The sequence below is a fragment of the Myxine glutinosa genome, chromosome 11, assembly GCF_964187855.1.
Source record: "Myxine glutinosa chromosome 11, kmMyxGlut1.1, whole genome shotgun sequence".
NCBI lineage: Eukaryota > Metazoa > Chordata > Myxini > Myxiniformes > Myxinidae > Myxine > Myxine glutinosa.
The window spans coordinates 106,155,975-106,183,727 of record NC_136271.1 but is presented as its reverse complement, the minus strand read 5'-3'; the positions used below and the strand labels follow the sequence as shown (position 1 = coordinate 106,183,727).

The following is a 27,753-nucleotide window of genomic DNA, read 5'->3' as shown; positions in this document are numbered from 1 at the left end:
CGTTTTCCAGTGTAGTGAGGTGTTTTGAATTATGCAGTGAGAGGTATTTTGGACAGGTATTTTGAATTACATGTTTAATTAAGAATAATAACACAAACAGCACCTCCCTGGCCATTCCCGTAGGTAGCGGGTGCTTCAAATGTAGATAAAACACCAAAAAATGTTTTCCCCTCATAGGCCATATTTATTACCATTTTAATTTGTGAACGTTCCATTACAAAGTAAGCTCCTGCATTCTCAGCACATTTTTTCAATTGTTCAACAACATTTTATCATGAACGCCGAAGAAACTCCTCCAGCAAATCGGCACAAACATTGTGGATATAAGTTTCTAATTTGTCCAAATGAGTAGGTCTGCTGGAATACACTTTTCTTTAGCCTATCCCCACAAAAAAAAAAAAAATGGGCACAGGGTTAAAATCAGGACTCCTGGATTCCCACCATATCGGTCATAATCACCCGATTCATATGTGGAAAGTGGGTATCCAAAAAATTATGAACTCCATTGCAGAAATGTGGCACGCCACCATGTTGCATTAAAAATCCTTTCATCTGTGTTGTTCCATTTCTGAGTTTTTGGAGAAAGAAAGTTTTGAAGCATTTCCAAGTATCTCTGTCCGTTCATTGTGTCATGGAGGTTGTATGGTCCAATGAGTTGGGTTGAAGTCATTTCGCACCAAACAAGCAGTTTTGCTTGGATTTGCCTGGGTTTGACTATCGTTTCTGGAGAAGTTATGCCTGTTGATAAAACCGCCAACATGGAAAGCAGCCACCAACCACAAAATGTTAATTAATAGAACTGGACAGTCATCGATCCACTGAAGGAGAAGTTCACAAACCCCCATTCTCTTGTCATACAATCATCAGGGAACAACTGCTGAACATGATGAGGTTTGTACATATGGTTTGCATCCTAAGTCCCTCTTCAAAATTACCCTAATTGTACAATAACTTATTCCACTCTCCCTCACGCTTGTCTGATCGACCTCTTTGGGCTCCTTATATGAACATGTTTCGTACCCAGTCAATGTTTTCTGGTGATCTCCCTGTGGTACGTCTTCTTGATCTTATTGCGTCCATCACTGAACCAGTTGTGATAAACTTTTAGTGACAGTTGTTGTTTTCGGATCCAACATGGCATGTCTTCCCATTTCTTGCCACCATGCCGTGCAGCAATGTGTGCTCTTTGAGCAACAGTTACTCTTTCGGCCACAACGGATCAATCTGAAAGCAAAGAAAATATATATATATATTAATGGCAATAAACATTTTTTTAATGCTGTACCTATAAAAACAATAGAGTATTTCTATATTTAAAATAAGGACTTAATTATGCATCTCCATTTGTGTACACACACACACACACACACACACACACACACACACACACACACACACACACACACACACACACACCTGGGGCAAGTTACATTTCGGCTGTGAGTACACTTACACATGCAATTCTGACATGTGAAAAAATATCACCACCACTTATTCCTTTTCCCTTGATATTCATCATAGAGTGAGACACAAGCATTGAGTAACATGCATTACATATTGATCAGAGCAACAACTATTGATGATTGTACATGTATGCAATAGGACAATCAATGAAACACACACATCCTAGTTTGTTGGGGTTATTACATTTTTAGGCAACAATATTTAGTTATTTCATTGCTGTTTTGAGGTCAGAAAGATATTCTGTTAATATATCTCTTGATATGTGATCGATGGATCAAAGCAGAACAATTCATGCATAAAAGTATCAATTATGGCTTTTGGAGATAATAGCACAATATTAGACATCTGAATACAGTACTGTGGGATCCCGCTATTCGCGGGGGATACGTTCCTGGAAAATCCGCGAATAGCAAAACCGCGAAAGTGGGGCATCGTTTCAATGGAAAAGGGGGAGATTGGTTCCCGAATCGTGAAAATTTGCGAATAGCAAGGAACAAACCGCGAATGGCGAGGCAAAATCCGCGAATGGCGAGGCAAAATCCGCGAATGGTGAGGGAAATCCCTAGAATGTCGACGATAATCCGCGAAGGTTGATGAAAGTTCCGGAAATGGAGAGACAAAACCCACGATGTCGGCAATAATCCACGAATGTCGATGAAAATCCACGAGTGAATGCCGTGCCATTGTTTCAATGGGGAAAAGGGAGACAACTAATTGCACTAATAGATACTGTGGTGTTTTCATTCTGTACAGTAACTCGCAGGTATGACGTGTTATGCAGCTGGTGGGATATCCCAGGAAGCAATGTTTACTGTCTGTTGGGATATCCCGTGAAACATTGTTTACCTGTGAACGGAGGCAGAATATCACGTGAAGCTATTCACAGTGTGAATGATGGGATATCCCGCAAAAGCCATGAAAACGTGAAACACACGGCAGCGAACGCAGGAGCAGGTCATGCTCGCGGCTCGTAGCCAGAGCTTTTAAAATATTTTGCACACCACACACATACATACAAACTACAGAGTGTGTATGTGTGTATTTTGTTTTCAACAGTATTATTATTGATGGCCCTTTTCTTTCCTCTCCCTCCCACCCCCCCCTGACCCTGAACCCTACCATCTCTCCTGTCTCTCCCATACCCCTTTCTCCACTTCTCTCTCTCCCCTCCTCTACTTCTCTGTCCCACCCACCCCCCTCCTCTCTCCCTGCACCCCACCTTCTCCTCTCCCCCTTCCATATCATCACCCCCCCCTCTCCTATCCTCCTCCCTCCCCTCACTCTGTCCACACTCGCTCCCCTCACTCATTCCCCTCTCCCTCCCCTCACTCTGTCACCTTCCCTCCTCTCACTGTTCCCCTCCCCCCCCTCACTTTATCCCCCATCACCTCACTCTGTGCCCCTTCCTCACTCTGTGCCCCCTCCTCACTCTGTGCCCCCTCCTCACTGTCTCCCCTCCTCACTGTCTCCCCCACCCTCTCCATCACTCTGTCATCAAGCCTGGTGTTGGCTTAACAGTTAAGGTGGCTAGCTTGATCTTAGGATCTTAGAGTTCGAGCCCCTGTTGTGCCGTTGAAATAACACCAGGTGGATTGACTCAGCCTGTCATCCTTCCAATGTCGGCAAAATGAGTACCAGCTCACTGGTAATTCCCTGTGTGTTGCAAGAGGCGACTAACAGGGTTGACGGCAGGAAGGGCATCCGGCCATAAAACATTGCTTCAAAACCGTGCTTCCAGAAATTGATGCAACCAGCAGCCAAAGGTTGCACAGGAAACAACTATGTCCCCCTCCCTCCCTTCACTATGTCGTCACCTCACCTCTCTTTCCCTCCCCCCCTCACCTCTTCCCCCCCCCCCCCCCCCCGCCTAAAAATCTCTGATCTCCCCTTTCCCCACATCTCGCCCAACCAGAAACGGGTATTAAAATGTGTTTTGCCTTATAAAACATCAATATCCGTACGATGTTCTTTCCGTTTTTTGCAACGCAGTCTTAATCAATCTTAATCATGATGAAAAATGAAATTAGATATCGAATTAGATCAAGATCAAGCCATGAGAGAGTCAAAAAGCACAAGGCTTACAAAAGAGGCCTGTGAAACTTCAGACAAATACGGAGTATATAAATTGTGGGTGGAGTCAGACGAACTGTCCAACCAATGGGTGTAACTCGCATGAACGGACACACACATGGCTCCTTTCATAGTATAGACTTACCTGTGTTGTCTGTGTATGAAGGTGGACTTTGGTTTCGCAAAACGGATCGGCCCAGGTCATAAAACCTGGACATTCTGTGGAACTCCAGAATACGTTGCTCCAGAAGTCATCCTAAACCGTGGTCACGACTCGTCTGCAGATTGCTGGTCCCTGGGAATACTTATTTACGAGTTGCTCACTGGCAGGTAAGGTTTCTAAAATCGAGATGTAATATAAATAAATAAATAAAAAATAAAATAAAATCAGCACCACCCAATTAAAATTGACAAATATAAGCTGATCCATTCCTTAACTAAAATAGTTCAACCAAAGAACACATTACCCCATGCAGTCTTGAGAAAAAAAGACATGAGAAAGATCTTTGAAACTCTTGCTTTGTGTTTCTGAGCATGATCTATGTTTCCTACGAGCCGAGATTTTGTCTGGCTTTCGATATTCCCCAACGGTGAGAGTGCGAGCGGCAAATTTGATTGGTCGAGATGGCATAAAAGTTTGTGCACGTACTGCTAAACTGAGAGTTTTTGGAAGTGCCAACAAGGAGATTTGTGTTCTAGTGTTCAAGTATATAATTCAATGGAAATAAAATAAAATGTAACGGTTGTGGAAAATAAAAACAACACAAACTTTTTTTCGGAAGTTTACCGCCGTTAATGCACCCTCTTTTACACCACCTTATTTAACACGTTACATTAGTTATTTGTACTTGTTTGTGCCCTTTATGACGTCTTTAAAAACCGTAAGTTTCTTGTTTGGAATGATTTTCAATTTTTGTTTGACTATCAGACAATCCAATCCTGGTGTTGGTTTAGCGGTTCGGGTGCCGGCTTGGGATCCTAGGATCCTGGGTTCGAATCCCGGTCGATCGCTAAATTAACGCCAGGGGGGTTGACTCAGCCTGTCATCCTTCCGAGGTCGGCAAATCGAGTACCAGCTTGCTGGGATGAATGATCCCGGTGTGTACCCCGGTTTAGAATAGGTACACCGTATCCCTGCGCATCGTAAGAGGCGACTAAGGGTTGGCGTCAGGAAGGGCATCCGGCCATAAAAACATTGCCTCAAACAGGGAACCATGATTGTCATGGGACCCGCAAGGCTAACCCCTGCTCCAGCGGGGAAAATGGCCTTAAAACGATCATTCATTCATTCATATCAGACAGACAGAGTAAATAATTACCTTCCTCTTAAGGATGCGTGTTCGGGATGAGATTCCATAAAATTTACCAAAGTACTACTAAACTACACGTTCATGTTCCGATTCGTGTTCCAAATGTTAAATTCAATTGAAATTAAGTAGTTCCTCGATCATAGACTAATGTCTGTCAGACAGACAGAGTGCACCAATTGTTTAATCTCACTTTGCGCTTCACTGCGGGGAATAGTAAAGCCAGTTTCAGGCGCTGCATGATTTAAGAAAACCAGTGACACTTTGCCCATGTGATTTAGATTCCCCCACCATAGATCAGACATTTTGGCCCCAAACCACCCTGGGCTGAAAACGTGTCCAAAACCGAACGATGCAACTCAAGGGCACATTGGACGCATGGTCTTGCTAACACCGACAGCGTGTGGCTTGTACATCTTCTGTCGTTGTAGATGTTGACGTAAAATGTGTAAAAAAAACAACAAATGATGTCGACAAACATTAAAAAAAATATATATATATATATATATTGGTATACCAAGTCGAGGCTCGTGTAAGAGCTAACACATATAACATATAATAAAGGGAGTGGGAGACAACAGGGGGTGAGGGAAGGAAGCACAACAACAGAAGAGAGCAGGAACATTGGGAGATCTGTGGAAGGGAGAGGGCTGGGCAGTGTACACGGGGTAAACAATATGGACAATACAAGGACTTTCAAGAAAGAAAACGGAATTTGAAGGATGTGGATTTGGGGTGCATTAACGAGGGTAGAAAAGATCAAGGTTTTGGATGGGGGAAGATATGAGATGGTGGTGAACAGCTGCTTTAAAGACCTGGAGGGAGGAGTGGGATGAAGAGAGTGGGGGAGTTTGTTCCAGAAGTGGGGAAAAAAGAGGAATGAAAGACTGAAGGTGAACAGGCACACACAACAACAACAACAACAACAACAACAACAGACATTTTAAGGCCATTTTCCCTGCGAGAGCATGGGTTAACCTTGAAGGTCAGCAGAAAGTCTTGATTTTGGCGGTTTCACCATAAGAGGGTTGCTGGCAGATATTGTGCGTCCTGCAGAAATATTTGGGGGACAGAGCACAGACAGAGCAGGGGGAGCAAGGCCGGAGAGGAGTCGGTAGAAGACAGAAAGACCACCAACCTGCCTGCGGTGAGTGAGTGAAAGGCCCTCGGAGTTAGCTTCATCGCAGCAGATTCCAATGATTCTGAAAGCTTTGGCCTCAACAGCGTGAAGCCGAGCTAGGTGTGAGGCAGGAGCACCAGCCCAGAGGGGGGAACAGTATTCCATTGAGCTGCAGATGAAAGCCTTGTATGTGGTGAGGAGCTCAGGTGTGCCAAAGAAGGACTTCGCACGACGGAGGATGCCCAGTCGGCGGCTGGCGTTGGAGGCCAGCTTGAAAATGTGGTTTTCCCAGGAAAGATCATGGCAGATAGTAAGACCCAAAATCTTAAGTGAGAGAAGTTTTTCAAGAAGATTTTTGAGAAAGTAGATGGGAGGGTTGTCCAGACGGTCTTTTCAGAGAGGCATTGTGAGAGTGTTGGATTTGTCAAGACTGAAAGACATGTTCCATTTGTTTGACCAGTTTGTGATTTTGTCAAGGTCTGCAGAGAGTGAAGAGGCTGCAGACTGCCGATCTGAGAGTTGAGGAATGGAGCTGCAGAGAGTGGAGTCATCAGCGAAGAGATAGAGAAGATTTTCCAGGGAGTCAGATAAATCATTAATGGAGATCAGAAAAAGCACAGGGCCCAGAACACTGCCTTGGGGAACTCCAGCCTGGACAAGAAGAGTCACTGTTGTCAAATGAATCCCCGTTGTCATTGCCCTCATCGTTCGGATGCAGCATGTGGCTGCGCAAATTAGCATCAGTTCTTGCAGGGCATGACGGTGTAGCTGATACAGTCCCCCCCTGGTTGTTAGAGCAGGAATTTTTAACTTGTTCATCGTGCCGACGATAACTCCCCTCCCTACTCCTTGCGAAGGACACCGTGGGACTTTTAATGTCCACCATCTAATGTCAGCAGACGGGAAACAGTTTAATGCCCATCCAAAGGACAGCACACATTTATGTCTCACACTGCCTGAGAAACACTTGGATGACAGTTTGGAGCCAAGTCTGGATTTGAACCCAGAGACAGCTCAAAACGGAATGTGTATACCTATAGGTCCTAGGATGTCCTGCCAGCCCATCCCTCTTGTTGTTGTTGATGTTTTTATTCCATCAATTGCTTTCTATTTATGGATCAGTTTGTTTGACAATATCTCCCATCTGGTTCTCTTTCAACCGACCCCTCATCCGCCTGACATCACTGATGACATTATGGGTTGTATCCAAAAGCATTTTAAAATACAGTATATTGTCTTTGTAGTGGAAAACCATTCAGGTCCGCACAACTTTAGTCCAACGGTTTGGTTTAATTGCATTTAGATCATCAGATCATTCCTGTAAGTAGAAATACACAATAAGCATACGATGCGACATCTCATAAAGCCATTCATATCAGTCAATGCAAGCAAGCTAGATATTCTATAAAGGCGTACCATTAACGAGGCTACCGATGTAACATGTCACAAGGGAGAAGTCTCGGAGCACTGACACAGCAACGGGTCTTATAGTCACGCCCCTAGTGGGGACAACAATGACAGCGAGCAGCGAGCATCCCCACCCGGGTTCAGTACGGATACGATTTCACTACATTCACCCCCCGTCAGAATTATACGGCCGCGTGGCTAAAAGCGAGTGAGCGTCAGCATGGGCGCGGAGTATCAGTCGGCCCAACCGTAGCGGGCCGGGCGGCGAATTTCTCTGCCAGCACGCGTTCGAAATTCCCCGGGTACGGCGTCTCGTAACCCTGTATCCCCGGTGTCAGAGGCGTCAACAGGGTCGGGTGATGAAGGGGGTAACGCCAAGTCGTCGGACCCGGGCAGTCTCGACGGGGGGAGGGTCGGTGGACTATCGGCGATGGGAGCGTCGGGAGAGGTCATAGTCTCATAGATTGGTTCGACCGGTTCGTCCGATTCCCTACTAAGGTCGTCGACCCCGCAAGGGGCAAGATGACGAACGGAGACAGTAGTCTCACGAACATCAGACGTCATCACACGAGCATGCTCAGGATTAGCCTGGAGAATCTGCACTTTGTCCACAAGGGGGTCGTACTTGCTCGCGCGAACTGCCCGTTTAAGGTAGGCCGGCCCGGGCCCAGCGAGCCAACTGGGCAAAGACCGTATACACCCCGAGCTCCTGGGGTGGTGGAAAAGACGCTCGTGGGGAGTTTGGTTAGTTGCCGTACTCAGGAGTGCCCGGATTGAGTTCAACGCCGCAGGTAGCGACCAAGCCCATTTATCGAGGCCCCGGCCGTGGGTCCGGAGATGGAGCATGACGGCCCTCCAGATAATCCCGTTGAAGCGTTCGATCTGCCCATTAGCCTGGGGTCTATACGGCGTGGTGTAACTAGACGCAACGTTGTTTTGGAGCAGATAGCCGCGCACCTCCTGAGACAAGAAGACTGCACCCCGGTCGGTATGGACATAGGCCGGGTAACCGAACATTGAGAACAAGTTCTGTAAGCAACGCATCACCGTGGCAGCAGTCATGTCCGCGCACATATAAGCAAAGGGGAATCGTGAGTACTCATCAACGATAGTGAGCAGCTAGCGAGAGCCGCTCGACACCGGCAAAGGGCCCTTGAAATCCATCGCCAAGCGTTCCCACGGGCGTGTAGCCTTCACCAGAGTCCCCATAGGGGGGTTATAGAAACGCGGTTTGATTTCCGCGCAGATAGCGCAGTCGCGACAGATACGGCGGATATCGTCAATCGAGTAAGGGAGATTCCCACTCCGCACGAAATGAGCGAAACGCGTTACGCCGGGATGGCCCGCAGTAGCATGCAGCACCCGTAGGCCCTCCAACGAGGTGATACCAGCACATGTAGTGGGGCGCGATAAGGCATCGGCGGCCTGGTTATCCTTCCCTGGGCGATATTTGATGGTGTAACAGAAGTCGGCGAGTTCGATACGCCAGCGAGTGATTTTCTCGTTCTTAATGCGCTGGGCGTGTAAGGTGTCGTACATGAACGCAACGCTTTGCTGGTCCGTGATGATTTGGAAGCTCCGCCCGAGTAGGTACGGGCGCCATCGCCGAATAGACTCGACGATCGCATACGCTTCCTTTTCAACGGACGAGTGCCGCCGCTCAGCGGAGGTAAGAGTCCGTGAAAAGAAAGCCACGGGACGTCCCCCTTGGGAGAGGGTCGCCGCGATGGCCTGATCCGAGGCGTCACTTTCGAGGACGAACGAGCCGCTCTCGTCGATGGTTGCTACGGCGGCTCGGGCGATGTCGGTCTTAAGACCTTCAAAGGCCGTCAATGCGGCCGAACTCAGGGGAAAAGTGTCGCAGGCCACAAGGGGGCGAAGTTTCGCGGAGAAATTTTGCACCCATTTGGAGTAATGGGCGAACAGCCCAAGGGCGCGTTTCAGGGACGCCCGATCGCAGGGAGGGGCCATGTCGAGCAAAGGTCGCAGACGTTCCTTATCCGGAGAGACAGAGCCATGGGTCACGGTGTACCCCAGAAGATCTATGGTGCGTAGGGAGTATCGGCACTTATCCTCGTTCATAGTTAAGTGATACCGTTGCGCGACCTCAAGGAAGCGCTTCAGATTAGCGTCATGGTGCCCTTGGTCATATCCACAAACCGTAAGGTTATCGAGGTAGACGAAAACATCGGTTAAGTGCTCCCGCGCAACGAGGTCATCCATGGCCCTCTGGAAACAAGCGACCCCGTTCGTCACCCCAAAGGGCAATCGTGTGAATTGGTACAACCGCTGCCCCGACTCGAAAGCGGTATAGATACGATCCGCCCTAGAGATAGGGATCTGGTGGTACGCACTACGGAGATCGAGAGTACTATAGACCGAATACTGGGACACCTGTTGCACTAGCGCGTCCATCCCCGGAAGGGGGTAGGCATCCAGCTGTGTAAAGCGGTTAATCGTTTGGGAATAGTCGATCACCATGCGTTTGCGATGGGCCTCACTGCGCACCACTAAGACCTGGGCACGCCACGGCGACCTACTAGGTTCTATGATGCCGTCTTTCAAGAGCTGAGTCGTTTCGTCCGCAATGAATTGCATGTCCGCGCGAGAGTAGCGTCTCGATTTTACCGCGACAGGGGTACAGTCGGAGGTTAGATTGGGGAACAGTGAAAGCGGACGGACGTCCATTTGCGCTAGGGCGCACACCGTTAGCGCGTCGTCCGCCCCCACAACAAGAGTGTCAGGCCCACCGAACTCCATTACCAGACGTCCATGCAGCTTAAGAAAATCGTGTCCTAGCAGAATATCAGCACATAATGCGGGTAAAACCATAAGGTGTACATCAGGGAAAACCCGTCCCTTTAGCACTAGTTTCAATCGGCATTCCCCTTTTGTGCTAAGCCGGAGTCCCTGGGAAGCCATGAAGATCCGTCTCGTAGACCGCCCGATCCGCCATCCATGCCTGAGCACAAGTCGCTGGTCGATAAAACTATCCGTAGATCCGGTGTCCACCAAGGCCTGAACACAATGGCCCTCAACCATAAGGGGAATAAGGGCTTGAGCCAGGCCAGACGAGGCAGCTGGGAGCGGGACTGAGCCCCCCGAATGGGTCGGACCAGCCTCGCGGGTGGATCCTACACCAGCAGCAGTTTTGCGATCGTGGCCGGTGTCTGCGTTGACCATGGGGAATCCATTATCGTCATCAGAGGGCTTTCCCCAGCATTCCGGTGTTTCGCGATTCAAAATCCGACGAGAAAAGGCCTCCGTAGTATTTGGCATCGCCTTTTGACACTCCTGGCAGATAAAGGCTTCCGTTGTAGCCGAAATCGCCTTTTTCGTTTGGTCGCTTTGACAAAAGGCTTCCGTAGTATTCGAAATCGCCTTTTTCGTTTGGTCGCTTTGACAAAAGGCTTCCGTAGTAGTATTCGAAATCGCCTTTTTCGTTTGGTCGCTTTGACAAAAGGCTTCCGTAGTATTCGAAAGCTGTTTCTTCCCTTGCGTGGCTCGAGGTTTGGCCAAGGACGCGGCCTTTGTCCCCGATGGAGAATGAGACGTTGGTGGCTGTCCGGTGGCGCCAGTCAAGGTTGTCTGCGCGCCCAGCGGGCCGCGGAGAGGGGCCCTCCCCTTCGAAGTCGGGTAAGGCGCTGGGCTCGTGGGTTCTGCTACAAGCCCGTTCAAGGTTGCCGCGCCTGCGCGACCGCGGCTGCGCGAGTCGAAGGGCCGCGAGCCGCGTGCCGATTTCTTGCACACTTTCGCGTAATGTCCCTTTAGCGAGCACAAATGGCAAATAGCGTCACGTGCCGGACACACGACTCGGGCATGACGAGGCCCTCCACAAAAAAAACATGCGGCCCCGCGCAAGGCCTTGGGTCTGCTGGTCGTAACGGCAGCTGTCAGGGTAGGGTCATCCTCCGGAGCATCCCGGAGTTCAGCAGGCGGATCCACGTCCTCGTCAGTGGTACTCTCCGGCCGGGCGTGTAGTGAGGTGCCCGCCAAAAGGCGCGTGCGATCATAGGCGTTCGATTGCATCCGCGCTTCGGTATACACCGTCGCTTGCTCAACCGCCGTAGCGAAGGTCAGGTCGGTCTTCTCCAAGAGTTTGAGACGTAGTTCCTGGGAGGAGACCCCTGCTATGAAGGCATCTAAAAGTCGATCATCTTTAGCCTGCTCGGGAGTCCGTGGCTCCTTGGCGCTGTCCAGCATGAGCTGCCGGAGCTCCTGGGCGTAATGATCCATAGGCTCGTTGGGCTGCTGCCGCCGCGTCTGCAGCAAATAACGCGCATACACAGGGCTTTTTTCTTTTATATAAAGCCGCTTGAGCTCCGCGATGGTAAGATCATACGTCGTGCATTGAGCGACCGCGTGGTAGACCCGGTAGTCGATTTGTGAGTGTAATATTGCCAGCTTCGCGGCAGGCGTCGGAGCGGTCTCAGGCTCATCAAAGAGATGCTCCAGTTGTCGGAGCCAGTGCTTGAGTTGCAAGCCTCCGTCCGTGGCTTGTGGGTCGGCGCTGAAAATGGACACCGTCAACGTCTTGTTGCCAGCCATGTCAGCAGATCTTAAATGCAATTAAGTGTAGTGGAAAACCATTCAGGTCCGCACAACTTTAGTCCAACGGTTTGGTTTAATTGCATTTAGATCATCAGATCATTCCTGTAAGTAGAAATACACAATAAGCATACGATGCGACATCTCATAAAGCCATTCATATCAGTCAATGCAAGCAAGCTAGATATTCTATAAAGGCGTACCATTAACGAGGCTACCGATGTAACATGTCACAAGGGAGAAGTCTCGGAGCACTGACACAGCAACGGGTCTTATAGTCACGCCCCTAGTGGGGACAACAATGACAGCGAGCAGCGAGCATCCCCACCCGGGTTCAGTACGGATACGATTTCACTACAGTCTTTTTGGTGATGCCAAAGGTAGAAACAGCAATTGTTTTTTGTTCCACTGTGCACACATAGTCTGATCTAATTACGATTATCCAGTTAATTTGTAGTTTATCGAGTAATACGTCTCTGTTTCCTCTCTGCCTGTGATATTCTCTTCCCAGCCCTCCGTTTTCAGCAGCTGATCCTATGAAGACATACAACCTCATCCTAAGAGGCATTGATCTTGTGGAGTTTCCCAAAAAGGTTGGAAGATCAGCTGCTCAGCTTATTAAGCGACTCTGTAGGTGAGATCAGGAAGCTTGAGAAGTACGAACTCAACCTCTAACCTCTCTCATCCTTTTTATACCTCCCCACACATTGTCCGACCCATTGCTTGATGTCCACTTAATATCAAAATTCCATGAGCTTGGAATTAAAACTATTTTGGACATACTTGAGACATTGAGACACATAAATCTGGCATTGCTCACGAAAGGAGAATCAAAGGTTAAGCTATGGTCCATTTTACTGAGTTTCATCAACTTCTGTGAAACTCTGGTGTGCCCATTGATCGATTTGAATGTGGATGCACTTACAGGTCTCTGAAGTGCAATGGTAAAGTGAAAATGCAAGAGTTGTTCAAAAAAGCAAGGTGAAAATATTTCCTACAGTTGTTACAGCTGCTCCAAATTAATGGAAAAATGAATGAAACCACTCATTTATATTTTTATCAGTTTGCTCCTGATGCGTATTTACACGTACGTATTGTTACAGAAACGGAGTACGGCTCTCCCCTTAGCAAGAGATGGTTAGCCCCTTGTCTTGTTAAGCTGACCGTCTCCGCTCCTGGTACTTGTAACGCTCTTCTGCAGGATGGAACGGACTAGGGTTATGGGTCCAGGGTTTACCCCGAATACCTTTATCCGTCCCTCCGCAGAACAGGGAGACAAGTACCGCTCGAACCCCGGTTTGAGATGGACTAGTTGCTGAGCGGTTTTTAGCAACCCGAAGTTCGAGCCATTTATCAAGGACTAACCCGATCCTGAGCGTTGGCCAAATCGTGCCACGTATATCAATAGGTAAAAGACAAAGACGATCGGACGAGAATGAAGAAGACAAAGGTAGGAAGAACAGGTATTTATTAATTATTCACACAAAACCCGAAGAAGAAGAAGAACGAATAAATGTAATTTACAGGGAAATGGAAGGAGCAGAAGGACACAGAGCAATTCCTTAAACAAGCTTAACTTATACCCAGACAACACAAAGGACAGACGACGGGCAGACTCACACGAATGGGGAATGAAGGCAGGAACGAATGGCTGGAAGGAGAGGAAGGTTCAGGTCCGGGCAGAACGGCAGGCTGGAGGCGAACAGCCGCCGACTCCCCCGCAATCTGGTTCACACAGCAGGTTTTGCGTGCCGCAGCGCGTCAGGGCTTCACGTTGTTGGGGCTGTTGAAACAGCGTCTCTCTCAGCAGAACCGCAAGCTCACCTCTCCGCAGAATCTCTCCACTTCCAAGCACCTCCCTCCACGTATCTCTTAGTGCGTGCTCCTTTGCTCATCTCCCGGTGGGGGCTGATGCAACGGGTTTTATAACCCCGCCCTCTTGAGCCCTACCCACTCATTTCTGGTTGGTCGTTCGGGGCTCCATCCTTGATGACGAGGTGGGGCCACGCCCTTCTTCTCCGAGCTGGAGCACATGTGGAATGGCAGCGAATGCAGTTGGTAATGCAGTTGGCAATGCAGTTGGCAATGGAGGTTCTGGGGCCATCGAAAGGGGATCTATCTTATTTGATTTTGGTGCAGCGCAAGGTCAACTAGTGGAGACACAGCCTTAACTGATACACATAATAAAGAAATAACGATAGAGAGGTTCTATGATTGGCTATGTGCTTGTACATGGACTAGCTAAGGTGCACTTATTTCAATTAACAGCCAATTAAGGGGAAATGTACACAGGAACTTTACTACTAAGTTTACAAAGTGAAGGTTCTAAAAACCATAACAGTATTTACACAAAAGTGATAGAGGTATTTTTCTTCGTTCATATGCAGCACAAGTCAGCTGGGTAGTATCATTCAGTGAGGGAGTGGCTGTGCCGATAATGAAGTGCCCCCTGCTGGTTAGTGCAGGAATTTGTAATTTTTCTCAGGGGTTCCCCCCCCCCCCCCCCCCCCCCCAGTTTCTTTCAGTTTTTCAGTTGTTTTTTTTCAGGGTGATAGTTCGCTTACTCTTCGCGAAGGACATCATGGGATCTTTTACATTCAACAACTAATTCTGGCAGACAGGACGCCCGTTCAATGTCCATCTATGGGCTGGCACATGCATTCATGAATTACTCAGTCTGTGAAAACCTGTGAAACACCGGGATGACAGTTTATAGCTGCGTAGGTATTCACACCCAGGCTAGACAGCTTGGAGGTGAGTGTGCGTACCTCTAGAACATCCTGCCAGCACATTGCGGTATTGCTATCCCTTTTATTGAACTATCTTCCCCTACTAAGATGTCTAATGACACACTTCTAATGCGTTGGTGACTTTCTGCAAATCCATGTCGAAGCGATTTGTTCATAGGGTTCAAACAATTGCCGGTCATTCGGAGTGAGGTCGGGACTATAGAGAGAATGGTTGGGAATCTTTCAATTAAAGTATGACATCACTGGTGTTGCCTGGTTGGTGTTGGCTTAGCGGTTCGGGTGCCGGCTTGGGATCCTAGGATCCTGAGTTCAAATCCCGGTCGATCACCGAGTTAACACCAGGGGGGTTGACTCAGCCTGTCATCCTTCCGAGGTCGGCAAATTGAGTACCAGTTCACTGGTAATTCCCTGTGTGTCGTAAAAGGCGACTAACAGGGTTGGCGGCAGGAAGGGCATCCAGCCATAAAACATTGCTTCAAAAAGGGGACCACGGTGCCAGAGAAAGGCCAACCCCTGCTCTGTGGGGAAGAAAATGGCCTCTAAAGGTGGTTCTGATTCTTCTTCTTCTTATCGCACTTATTGAATGGACACACAAATTTCGCTGAATATTTGTAGACGTTTCATTGCGATTGTCATTCTTCTCCATCCTCCCAGTGGTTTTCCTGTAAACATCAATCTGAAAGGTGGAAACGCCTTTGGCCCACCAGGAGGAAAATGACACTTATTTGGTCATCATGTGATGAAGCTTCCCACTTGATTACTAACTACAAAAGAACACAACCTTGGGAAGAAATTAATGTTGACAAATGCTTTACTATAGTTGATCTTTAAACTTTACTTTCACATCAAGCCTCATGGCCATGCCCGACTTTCTTAGCACATTTAAGGACAAAATGTAACATTGCATTTTATTAGTCCCCTACCTGGAGGGGACTGTAGGTTTGCTCTCTGTCAGCCCGTCCGTCTGTCCGACCTGTGGTTTTCGGCATTTTTTTTTAGATACCCTTTAACATATTCAACTGAAACTTGGTGCATAACTTTATTGTGATGAGCTATAGAACAAGTTTGAGTTGTGGGACGATTCACCAATTTTTCACGGAATTATGCCCTTTTTACATTACTCATGGAGTTACATTAATTGGGACCGGTAGGGGACATGTATTGCAAAGCAATTCTCCCTCTTGTTTTGTTTGCATCTCAACAGAGATAACTCAGCAGAAAGACTTGGAAACTTGAAGAATGGAATCAAGGACATCCAGAAGCACAAGTATTGTACTTTATCTACAGAGCATGACGTTATCAAATAGTTCACGAGTTCCAATTTTAAATGTTTAGTGACAAAACATTTGGATATATAAGATTTCCAAGGGAAAACAATGGAAAAGAGGGGTTGTTAGGAGGGTTGGAGAAAGTCTTCTGAGTGTAGTTATGATATATACATATTCAAGTCAAACCTATTCCAACCCATTTCCACCTCACTCCCTTATCCCCCATGTTACAACTGCCTCCCTTTTTATGTTACAACTGCAATTACACTTATCTGATGGCACGAAGGATTACATTTAATTGGTGTAGACTTTTAATGAGCCATCCATTATCCTTTGATCATATCTAAGCATTTTCAGTCATTTTCGGTATATGGGTTACATCAAGTGTTTCGTTTAATTACCTCCGCTATCTAAGGTGGATGTAGGTTATGTTTTCACTCGTTTGTCTGTCTGTCTGTCTGTTTGTGAGCAGGATATATCAAAACGTTATGAACCGATTCAAATGAAACTTGGTGGACAGGTTGGGTGCGTGACAAGGATGAATCGATTCGATTTTGGTGAAGATCTAGATACTATAATTTTTCAGTGATTCTTCACTATTGAGAGATGGGATCAAAAATGATATACATATACTGTAGTACGATAACTCAAAAAGTTACGGATGCATTTGTACTAAATTTGGAGGGTGAGTTGCGTCGGTCACAATAACAAGATGAATCGATTTTGGTTAAGGTCCAGGTACATATCCATATATGCACATATATATATATATATATATATATATATATATATATATATATATATATATATGCATATATATATATATATATATATATATATATATATATACACACACACATACACACTACATGACCAAAGGTATGCGGACACAAGTTCTAATTAGTGGATTCGGCTATTTCAGCAACACCCATTGCCATGCAATGACTTGCCCATTGGCATTTGCCATAATGCTGACAGGTATATATATAAAATTAAGCACACAGCCATGCAATCTCCATAGACAAACATTGGCAGTAGAATGGGCCGTACTGAAGAGCTCAGTGACTTTCAACGTGGCACCGTCATAGGATGCCATCTTTTCAACAAATCAATTCATCAAATTCCTGCGCTGCTAGAGCTGCCCCGGTAAACTATAAGTGCTGTTATTGTGAAGTGGAAATGTCTAGGAGCAACAACAGCTCAGCAGCGAAGTAGTAGGCCACATAAGCTCACAGAAAGGGACTGCAGAGTGCTGAAGTGGGTAGCACATAAAAATCATCTGGCCTCAGTTGCAACACTCACTACCGAGTTCCAAACTGCCTCTGGGAGCAACGTTAGCACAACAACTGTTCGTCGGGGGCTTCATGAAATGAGTTTCCATGGCCGAGCAGCCGCACACAAGCCTAAGATCACCATGCGCAATGCCAAGCATTGGCTGGAGTGGTGTAAAGCTCGCCGCCATTCGACTCTGGAGCAGTGGAAATGCGTTCTCAGGAGTGTTGAATCACGCTTCACCATCTGGCAGTCTGACGGACTAATCTGGGTTTGGCGGATGCCAGGAGAACGCATAATGCATAGTGCCAACTGTAATGTTTGGTGGAGGAGGAATAATGGGCTGGCGCTGTTTTTCATGGTTCGGGCTAGGCCACTTAGTTCCAGTGAAGGGAAATCTTAATGCTACAGCACACAATGACATTCTAGAGGATTGTGTGCTTCCATGTTTGTGGCAACAGTTTCGGGAAGGCTCTTTCCTGTTTCAGCATGACAATGACCCTGTACACAAAGCGTGGTCCATACAGAAATGGTTTGTTGAGATCGGTATGGAAGAACTTGACTGGCCTGCACAGAGCCCTGACCTCAACCCCATCGAACACCTTTGGGATGAATTGGAACGCCGACTGCGAGCCAGGCCGAATTGCCCAACATCAGTGCCCAACCTCACTAATGCTCTTGTGGCTGAATGGAAGCAAACCCCACAGCAATGTTTCAACGTCTAATGGAAAAACTTCCCAGAAGAGTGGAGGCTGTTATAGTGTTATAGCAGCATAGTGGGGGACCAACTCCATATTAATGCCCATGATTTTGGAATGAGATGTGTGATGTTCATGTGTCCACATACTTTTGGTCATGTAGTGTATATAGGACATGGATTGGGATGCTGGTATGTTTTACAAAATGAATGATTAATTAAATACAGACATCCATTGCAAGCTGGGTATCTTGAAATTTTCAAGTTGGATAAACGTGTTAAAGTTGGGTTGATATAAAGGCGAGTTTAGAAAATGTAGAAAGGAAGAGCTATATGTGTTGATATGGTTGAAGCATTTATTTGAAAACCAACTTTTGAATCGGAAAAAGAAGAGTAAATTATAATATAATATAGAATTCCACACGGGACAAAAAGGAAATTGAAACATTTTAAATGGCACCATGAAGACCGTCAGGGTAAGACGTGGAGGTGTATATAAGCATTTGGTATGTATGGTGGGAGCAGTTGCCTTTTAAAAATAATTTTTTAGATATTGTTATTGAGGGTTAGGTAGAAGAAGGAGAGGAGAGAAGAGTAAAGCAAAGGCTTGAAGAAAAGTTTGAAGCTGGTTAGTCAATACCCTCACGATCAGAGGAAAAGGGCAAAAAATTGAGGCCGGCAGAAGAAGAAGTCGGGGGAGTATGGTCGTCGTTGTTGGTGAAAGGTTTGGAGATGATAAGGAAAATAGTTTTGTTTTTCTAGACACTAAACAATGAATGGTTATAGTTGGGGTAATTTTATGGAGAATAAGAAGGAGAAATAACAGAACTGGGGAGAAAAAAGGGCTGAACGAAGTTGTGAGAAAAGACAATACGAAAAGCTTATATGGACTCGGACTAGAAAAAGTAGGCCTGAAAACGCAGCACGAAAGATCCAATTTAATCTAGAATTAAATTGCATTAAATCACACTTTGTCAGTCACACTTTTCAATGTCAGTACCCTCCTCTATATCTCTTTCCACCTTTATTTACACATTGTAACCCACAACATCCAAGTGAAAAACAAATTCTATAAATTTCAGAAAATTTATTACAAATACAAAACTAGATTATCTTCTTGGATGAGTGTTCACCCCCTGAGTTATTACTTGGTCGAAGAACCTTTTGACAGCAATTACAGCTGTGAGTCTGTTAGGATAGGTCTGTACCGACTTTGCACACCTTGATTGGGCAATATTTGCCCATTCTTCTGTACAAAACTGTTCAAGCACAGTCAAGTTGTGTGGGGAGCGATGATGGACAGCAATCTCCAAGTCATGCCACAGATTTCGATTCGATTTAGGTCAGGGCCGTGACCTGGCCTTTCAAGGACATTTATCTTTTTGTTCTTTAGCCACTCAAGTGTAGCTTTGGCTGTGTGCTTTGTGTCGTCATGCTGAAAGGTGAACTTCCGTCCCAATTTCAGCTTTCTAGTAGAGGTCAGCAGATTTTCCTCCAGGATTTTTCTGTGTTTTGCTCCATTCATTGTTCCCTCTATCCTTACAAGTCTCCCAGTCCCTGCTGATGAGAAACATCCCCATACCATGATGCTGCCACCACCATGCTTCACAGTAGGGATGGTGTTCTTTGGGTGATGTGCTGTGTTGAGTCTGCGCCAAACATAACGTTTTGCATTTAGGCCAAAAAGTTCCATCTTGGTTTCATCAGTTCACAAATTATATATTTTTGCCACATGGCTTCAGAATCTCCGGAATGGTTTTTTACATACCACAAATGCGGCTCAGGGTGGGCTTTTTGGTTATGGTGTCCTTCTTGCCACCCTAGCATACAGGCTAGACTTGTGGAGTGCTTGGGATATTGTTGTCACATGCACACAGTGACCAATCTTTGCCAAAAAGGCCTGCAGCTCTTTCAAAGTTGCCATTGGCCTCTTGGTGGCCTCTCTGATCAGTGTCCTCCTTGCTGGGTCATCCAGATTGGAGGGACGGCCTAATCTAGGCAGGGTCTTGGCTCTTGGTGGTACCATATGCCTTCCACTTCTTAATGATTGTCTTGACTGTAATCCAAGGGATATTCAAGGCCTTTGAAATATTGTTATACCCATCCCCTGATCTGTGCCTCTCCACAACTCTATCCCAGATGTCTTTTGAAAGCTCCCTCCTTCATGCTCATGGTTGAGTCTTTGCTGTGAAATGCACTACCCAGCAGAGGAAACCTATGTGCAATTTGTACTTGTGTATAGTTATAATGTGTAATTGAAGGTGGAGAAGGTCTGATTTAATGCAATTTAATTCCAGGCTATAAGGCACCAAAAGGTGAAAATTTTGAAAGGGGGTGCAGACTTTCTATATGTATGTATATATATATATATATATATATATATATATATATATATATATATATATATATATATATATATATATATATATTGTTGTGGATCTCAAATGTCGGCCTTCCCCTTACCAAGGGGGGATTAATCCCCTTGTCTTTTTACTAGCCAACGGGATCCGGAGCTATGACGTTCCTTCTGGACGACATTAGGTAGGGTCGTAAGCCGAATTCTTATTACCTAATTACTAACGCCGGCCATGAAGCAAGGAAATAACTCCCGCCCGCATCACGGTTATAATTTGGAAACGCCGAGCGATAACGAGCCGCGATTCGGGCCGTTAACAGGTACTAAACCCGATTTGAGCGGTTGTGATCGTGCCACGCTTACCCAATTGAGAAATCAATAAGATGGTCGAATTAAGAAGAAACAGGAACAAGCAATTTATTACACTTTATACAATGAAGAAGAAGAAGCAATGTACAGTGAAGAAGAAGCAATGTACAGTGAAGAAGAAGAAGAAGAAGCAGCAGCAGATACACAGGGCAGCCTTAATGACAGTCTTAACTTATCCCTGGACACGGGCCCGTTCACACTCAGACTCAGACTCACACGGGGGTTGTAGATGGTCGGGTTGAGGGTCCAAAGATGGCGTCCACAGCTCGCCTGGGTCCCCGACTCGTACCACGAAGAAGATGGTAGACGGCAGGCAAGCTCTCCGCGTGTCGTTGGCGCGGATCGGACAATTATATGGGGGGATCGGTAAGCTGGGCTGGTGGTTACTGTGCGGCTCACGGCCACGTACGTAATAGAAATACCGGCGCGTTATATGCGCTCCCCGCAAGCCCAAAGCCAAATCCTCAACGAGTCCTTGCAATCACTCAGGATAACAGCGCCTCTCCCAACCAGTCCTCAAACAGGGCGATCTTCAATCAGGCCTCTTTCATGCGCCAATCGTGCAAGTCCTCCTCGGAATGCAATGCGCTCCCAACAAGTCCTTGTACAATTCGTAACGCCAGCCAGTCCTTTACAGCAAAAGCGCCTCTCCCAATAGTCCTCCACAGTCCTTAGCACGCGAGTCCTTCGCCAATCCTGATAAACCGCATAAGTCCTGTTGCAAAGCCCCTCGCTCATCAGTCCTCTCGATCAAGCGCATCAGACCTCTCGATCAAGCGCATCAGACCTCTCGATCAAGCGCATCAGTCCTCCGTAATGCGCATAAGACCTCTTACAATGAGTGCCACTGCGTCAGTCCTTTCACCAATGCCAAACGTGAGAGTCCTTCATAATGCGCATAAGTCCTCTGCAATGCAAGCTCGCTCAGTCCTCCTGAAGGGCTTTGTCCTCACGCTTATATAGCGCTGCCCAGCGAACCCTCTGGAATGTGCCAGCCACGTTCTCACCACGCCCCCTCAGCCATGCCCACTGAGCCCTGGTTGGTTGTTGGGGTCTTACCAGCTCCGCCCTTGATGTCTGCTTGACGTGGCCACACCCCCGACCTCACGCTACGCCCCTTTTCCAGGCCTTACCGCGTGGCATTTGGCTGGTTCCAGCATCCTAATGCGAGGGGCAATGGGGCACAGACTGGATGGTGCGCAATGAGGTCGATTTGGAGGGTGGGCCGCAAAATGAATGGGGCCTACTCTTATTTCTTCCTTTACACAACACAGGTATGACTATTGGAAATGGCCTTATCTCACATATACTATGAAATAACTAACGTTCTAAGGTGACCTACGTGTTGCATGTGGACTAACTATGGGGGCAAAACCTTTAACCTTTATTAATCAAATATGTACACTTTCTCAGAACCGCAACACTGCACCCCTCCTTCGCCAGGCTCGCCCCGAGCCGGACCCACACACCAGTGAGCCCGACCGGTTCTGATGCAAGGGTCAGGGCTACTTTTTAATTAGTGTGACACTTAGGTGTAGTTTCCCTCTACATTTACTCTAACACCTTGACTGCGACAGTTTTAAACACTAGATATGTCCCACCTACTGCGTTGTGTACTATCAGACTCACGCCCACAATTAACCGAATTACGGAAAGAATTCCCAAACTATACATAAAGCCTGTGAGGAGCATGTTATTTACAAGACTACTAATTATTTACAATGCTACAACCCAGGACCGGTTCTTTTGTGGGAAGAGAATAGAAATTTTGAGAAGGAGAAAACACAGAATTGAGAATGCACTGCACTGCACCAATACACCATACACCCATATGCACAAAAATAAAAATAAAATGCACAAAAAGCACCAAAATGCACAATCATCAAAAGGCACAAAAGCATTTCGAATTAATCAATGATGTCTTGTGCTTGGCTGGCTGCTGGGCTGCGACGTCTTCTTGCTTCATCTTCGGTGTGCCATCATCAAAGCTTACAGTCTTCTTTTCCTGACACACCAAAGGAATTAATAAAAAGGCACAAACCGTGTCCGTTTTTATTCCGGCCAGCAGGGCCAACTTAGGTGGTCCGACTGCATGGCATTGATGCCACTTAAAAACATAGTGGTCCGCAGGGCAAGATAACGTTTGTCGCGATTGTCTGCCCCAGCAAGGGTGCCAGGCCACAGAACGTGTGGTCCATAGGGTGTGCCGGTGCAGGCAGCAGGGTGCAGCGCAAAGGTGCAGCCGCACACTCAGGGCACCTGCACACTCCCCTCAACAAAAGGTAATGGGTCCATGGGTGGGGAGGAAAGACAAAGCAGAGGTTAGCGGGGGCAAGGGCACAAGGGTACACGTCATGCAAGGCAATGCAATATGAGGGGCGTGGGAGAGCGAGCGGAGAAAGCTCGCCCCTAGCCGTTGGTCACCCCCCCATGTCAATCTACACTACCCTTGCCCTTCCCCGTATTTACAATTTACAAATTCCGTCTCTACCGTCTTGTCTCCCATATCTCCCCCTAAACCAAATTCGTCAGCCAATCCCTCCCAAGAAGGAAGGGATGGAATACCACACAATGTCTCACCCACGTCATGATGCGTCTTTCCTTCCAAATCATCTGCAAAACCTGGTGTGGAGTACTGTCACCTTGGTGAGTGGATGTGGATGGTGCGAAGAGATTTCATCCTCGCTATCCTTCTAATAACATTAACTCTTTAAACTACCCGGGGTCCTGCCCTGCCAATCCAATTGGCCTCTTTACACTATGTGGTTCTAACAACCAATTCCCATTGACCATCCCTGCGGTGCTCTTCCAATTTGGGGTCTCACTCCCCCTTTTTTTCCTACTGTGCCCTCGCACAATTTCGGGGCTGGGTCGTGTGGCTCTACCAGCAGGTCCTACTTACCTGCGCACCTCCGCCACTGAAGTCGCCACCCGAGCTTGCCTAGCTCCTCACAACTACCCTAACCTGGGGAAGGCCCTCCTGGCTCTCTCACCCCAGTAATGCCCTCTCTGGCATTGGGCTACCCGGGTCCTCTCTTCGGATCCTCGGGCCCCACTGAACGCTACACAACTCTAACTGGCTCCCAGAGCTTACCTGCGGCCTCACCTGGCCGACAGACTACCAGTGGCGGAGTGCCCCAATAACCATACTTACCAATTAAGCTCACACGCCCAGCCATTCCACTCACTTATGCACCCCGCAAAGCAACAACTTGCTACTCCCTGCACCACAGATGTCAATTTCCAAATAATTTACCTACTCCCTGTACCTAACTTTAAACTTCCCTCCCCGGGTATTTGTGAAGGGGTCCATCTTCCCCCATCCACTCCTTCGCACCATGCACTCCACACCACTCATTCCACACTGCTCACTCCACACACCATTTATTCCCTTGCACCCCATGAAAGTCAATCACTCAATACACTTACACACATCCTCAATACACCACTCATACACTTTCTCCGGTCATCCCAGACCATTGCCTCATTTCACCAAGTTCATTGCCTCATTTCACCAAGTTCCTTCCCATACTCACACACACAGCATCATCTGACTAACTACTTCCCTCTTCTTCTTCTTCTTTCGTGTATCATCAGATGGCCAGCTCAGTGTCGTGCAGTCATGCCCTCGTCTCTGGTCCTACGTCGAAGAGGCCGGCTTCTGAAGGTGGTCAGTATAGGGGGCAGGTGGTAATTATGTGTTCGGCAGTCTGCTCAGGCTCGCCGCACTCGCATGCTGCGCTGTCTGCCAAGCCCCACATCTTCAGCGATGATTTGAAATGGCCGACCCCCGTACGTAGACGGTTCAGCAAGGTCCATTGCAGGCGTGGTAGGTCTTCTCCTACGACGCCACCTCCTGGGTCGCAGATGTAGCGGTGGATGCGGGTGGGCCCTGCCGTTTCCCACACCTGCTTCCAAGATGCCACCAGCCATGCGCTTCTAGACAGGTCCTCAGGGATAGAACTGAGCATCTCTTGTGCCGCCTTGTTGTAGGGATGGCAGGACTTGAGTCTGCTTGGATGCGCCACTATCATTGTGGTGTTGTGCAGGATGTGCCAGTCATGTTTCTGGGCATTCCTTGCCAGGGCGAGGGTAGCAGCCTCCCGTCGGAGGCCGGCCGGGGCGATTCCCGCTAGGACTGGCAGGTGGAATGCCGGGGTGGGCTTCAAGCAACCAGCTACAATGCGGAGGGTGTTGTTAATTGCAACATCAACCTTTCTCAAGTGTGAGCTTCTGCTCCAGGCTGGGGCACAGTATTCGGCTGCAGAGAAGACCAGGGCTTGCGTGGATATTCGTAGGGTCTTGGCGGAGGCTCCCCAGGTCGTACCAACGAGACGTCAGATAAGCGAGACCCTTTATGTCACCTTGGCCTTAACTTCTTCTAGGTGTTGCTTGAAGGACAGTATCCGATCTAGGCGTACACCGAGGTACTTTGAGGCCTGCTGGAACTCCAGGCGTTTGCTGTCAACGAACACGTCCAGTTCCCTTTTTGCTTCTCTGTTGTTAGGATGGTATGCCGCTGACACTGTCTTACCAATGCTGAGCTGCAAACGCCACCTCCGGAGGTAGGCTACCAAGGTGCCCATGTCTTGGTTGATACCGTTTTCCATCGCCTTCCATGTTGGTCGTCGCAGCATGATGGCCAGGTCGTCCGCATAACCGTACTTTCTGGATGTTGTATCCGGCAGGTCGTAGATGTAGATGTTAAACAGCATCGGTGAGAGAACAGAACCCTGCGGGACACCATTCCTCAGTCTTCTGAGCCTGCTGCGCTGGCCGTCGCTGGTCTGTAGGACGAAGCTGCGGTTTGACAGCATCTCCATGATGAAGTTCACCATATGCCGGTCCGGGATTGTCCTCAGCAACTTCAGGTGGAGTCCACGGTGCCAAACGGTGTCGTATGCAGCTGTCAGGTCCAGGAACACTACGCCAGCTTTCTCATTGTCCTGGAAGCTGTCTTCAATATCTTGTGTGAGTAATGTTACCTGGTCCACTGTTGACCTACCACGACGGAAACCGGCTTGTTCCCGCGGGAGCTGTGGGTCCACCACTGGGTCGATGCGGCTGTGGATCATCCTCTCCAGAATCTTAAATGGGACGCAGAGCAACGAGATCGGTCTGTAGGACTTGGGATCTTCCGCAGGTTTGTTCGGCTTCGGCAGGGCTATGACGGAAGCACGGCGCCAGGTCTTCGGGAGCTTGGACCTCCGGAGGCGTGACGAGAAGAACGAACACAGCCAACCAGATGTTGTTGTGCTCTGGTGGATGACGAACTCCGGATGGATGTTGTCACGGCCTGGTGACTTACCCGGCTTGAGTTTGCTCATGGCCGCGCTGAGTTCGGCTGCTGTGAAGTCTCCAGAGATTGGCATCCGCGCTGGCCGCCCTGGAGAGAGAAGACACCTCACGCAACTTCAGGCGGGCAAAGTTTTTGTCTGCATCCGGGAAGCGACCGTTCTTCAGGAGCTGGGACGCAATGGCATCTGCTGTCTCCGGGCACCTGAATGGCATTGTATTTCTGCCTGTCAGCTGGTTGATGGTCTGCCACGCCTTGCGACTAGAATGGGTAAAATCGATCGACTCAACTATTTCAGTCCATCTGGTCCTACGGGTGGCGTCCAGCTTCTGGAGTAGTGCTGTTGCAGTTGCGTCCACTTCTTCCCTGGAGCTAGCCTGCCGATGGTCGCGCAGGAGATGGTTGCACTCCTCGTCCCAACCCGGGATGTAGTTCTTATTAAAGCCACGCGGGATTATTTCTTTGCTGCACCTAGGAGAACCTTACAATAGGCTGCGTATGCGGCGTCCACATCAGCAGCTTCTGGGTTCGGGAGACCGGCTGTTCTTCTTTCCGTCTCTGCAGCAAACGACTGCTAGGTAGCCTTCCGGAAGTTCCATCTGTTGACAGGTTTGCCCGCTACCGACTGCACCAGTGATGGCACTTTGATGATGGACGGTTGGTGGTGTGAGCGGGGGAACCTGTCAATGACGCGTATCTCAGGCTTCGGGTCGTTGGTGCGGCACACGGCGAAGGCCAGGTTCGGATTGGTGTAGGTGTTCCAGCGCGCAGAGAAGAAGCTTGGAGGCTCTTTTGGGTCAAACAGCAGCAGTGCATCGGTGTTGGAGGCCCAGTCGCTCAGCATCATTCCATCTGGTGTTTTGTAGTTGTAACCCCAGTCTGTGTGTTGACAGTTGAAGTCACCTGCATAGATGGCGAGTGCAGTAACGGACGGGAGTGATGACGCCATCAGCGCTGATGGAGGAGGCTTATATACGTTGACGACCGATGTTTCCTGGATTTTGGTGACCAGCCAGTTGATGTTGGAGCCTGGTGGAGATTGGCTAATGGCTGTCCAGCTTAGTTCAGTCCTGACGAAGGTTGCCATTCCGTGCTGTTTACTGTGGATGGACCCAGTGAGAAGGAACCCAAGCAGCTTGAGGTTGTCGTCAGCTGCACAGTGTGTCTCTTGTAGGAGAACGACTGCTGCCTTGTTGAAGTCGGCGAGGTGTCGTATGACTTCGAGCTTGGCGGTGGTGAGGCCCTCGACATTGAGTTGGAGCACTAACAGGCCTTGGTTTTCGACGGTCGGAATGGCCGCCCGTCCTGAAAAGGACGTTCTATGCCTTGGTCTTGGTCTTGACCTTGGCTTGTACCTTGGCCTGCCAGCTCGATGATTGTGTGGCGACATTAGTTTCACAATTCTTGTTACTTGTAGGGAAGGCCGCGGAGAGGCTGTCGTCTTCTTCCCCACTACTTCCCTCTAATACTGGTGCTTTCCCCGTCTCCCTTACACTAAGCACAGCCCTCGTCATTATCATACATCTAATCTGACTACGTCCCCACTACTCGTATCAATGTCACAACTTAACTCTCAGTCTCCTATGGTCATCCTTCTAAATCCCTATCAATTATCCTAGCCCGCCCTCGGCTAGTTTACACTGCCAAACCCCATAAATCTACTGCTCCTTTGCCCCAAAAATGGTGAGGGATGGTAGAGCTACCATCCCTCTACACCGGTTACCATCGCCAACACTATCGCTATCCATCCACTGTACTATGAGCCTCTCGGTGCAGAAATACATTTTTACTGCTCAGCTTCGAAAAACCGAGCAATGCATACGGGTGGT

At 48.1% G+C, this 27,753-nt stretch overlaps 2 protein-coding genes across 3 annotated transcripts in view; one reads left to right on the top strand and one right to left on the bottom strand.

Annotated features, from left to right (window-relative positions):
* LOC137437031 (cGMP-dependent protein kinase 1) overlaps nucleotides 1-27,753 on the top strand; it is a 128,376-nt gene that overhangs the window by 87,082 nt on the left and 13,541 nt on the right. For both annotated transcript variants that reach the window (XM_068131345.2, XM_068131343.2), the window contains 3 exons: nucleotides 3,701-3,864; nucleotides 12,428-12,550; nucleotides 15,871-15,933. In XM_068131345.2, coding sequence (XP_067987446.1) covers nucleotides 3,701-3,864; nucleotides 12,428-12,550; nucleotides 15,871-15,933 — 350 coding nt within the window. The remainder of the gene's footprint in view (nucleotides 1-3,700; nucleotides 3,865-12,427; nucleotides 12,551-15,870; nucleotides 15,934-27,753) is intronic.
* The window catches only part of MNAT1 (MNAT1 component of CDK activating kinase), a 74,730-nt gene continuing 47,138 nt past the window's right edge, over nucleotides 162-27,753 (bottom strand). Inside the window, 1 exon segment of the mRNA XM_068105073.2 lies at nucleotides 162-1,224. Within this exon segment, the coding sequence (XP_067961174.2) occupies nucleotides 1,220-1,224 (5 nt within the window). The 3' untranslated portion in view covers nucleotides 162-1,219.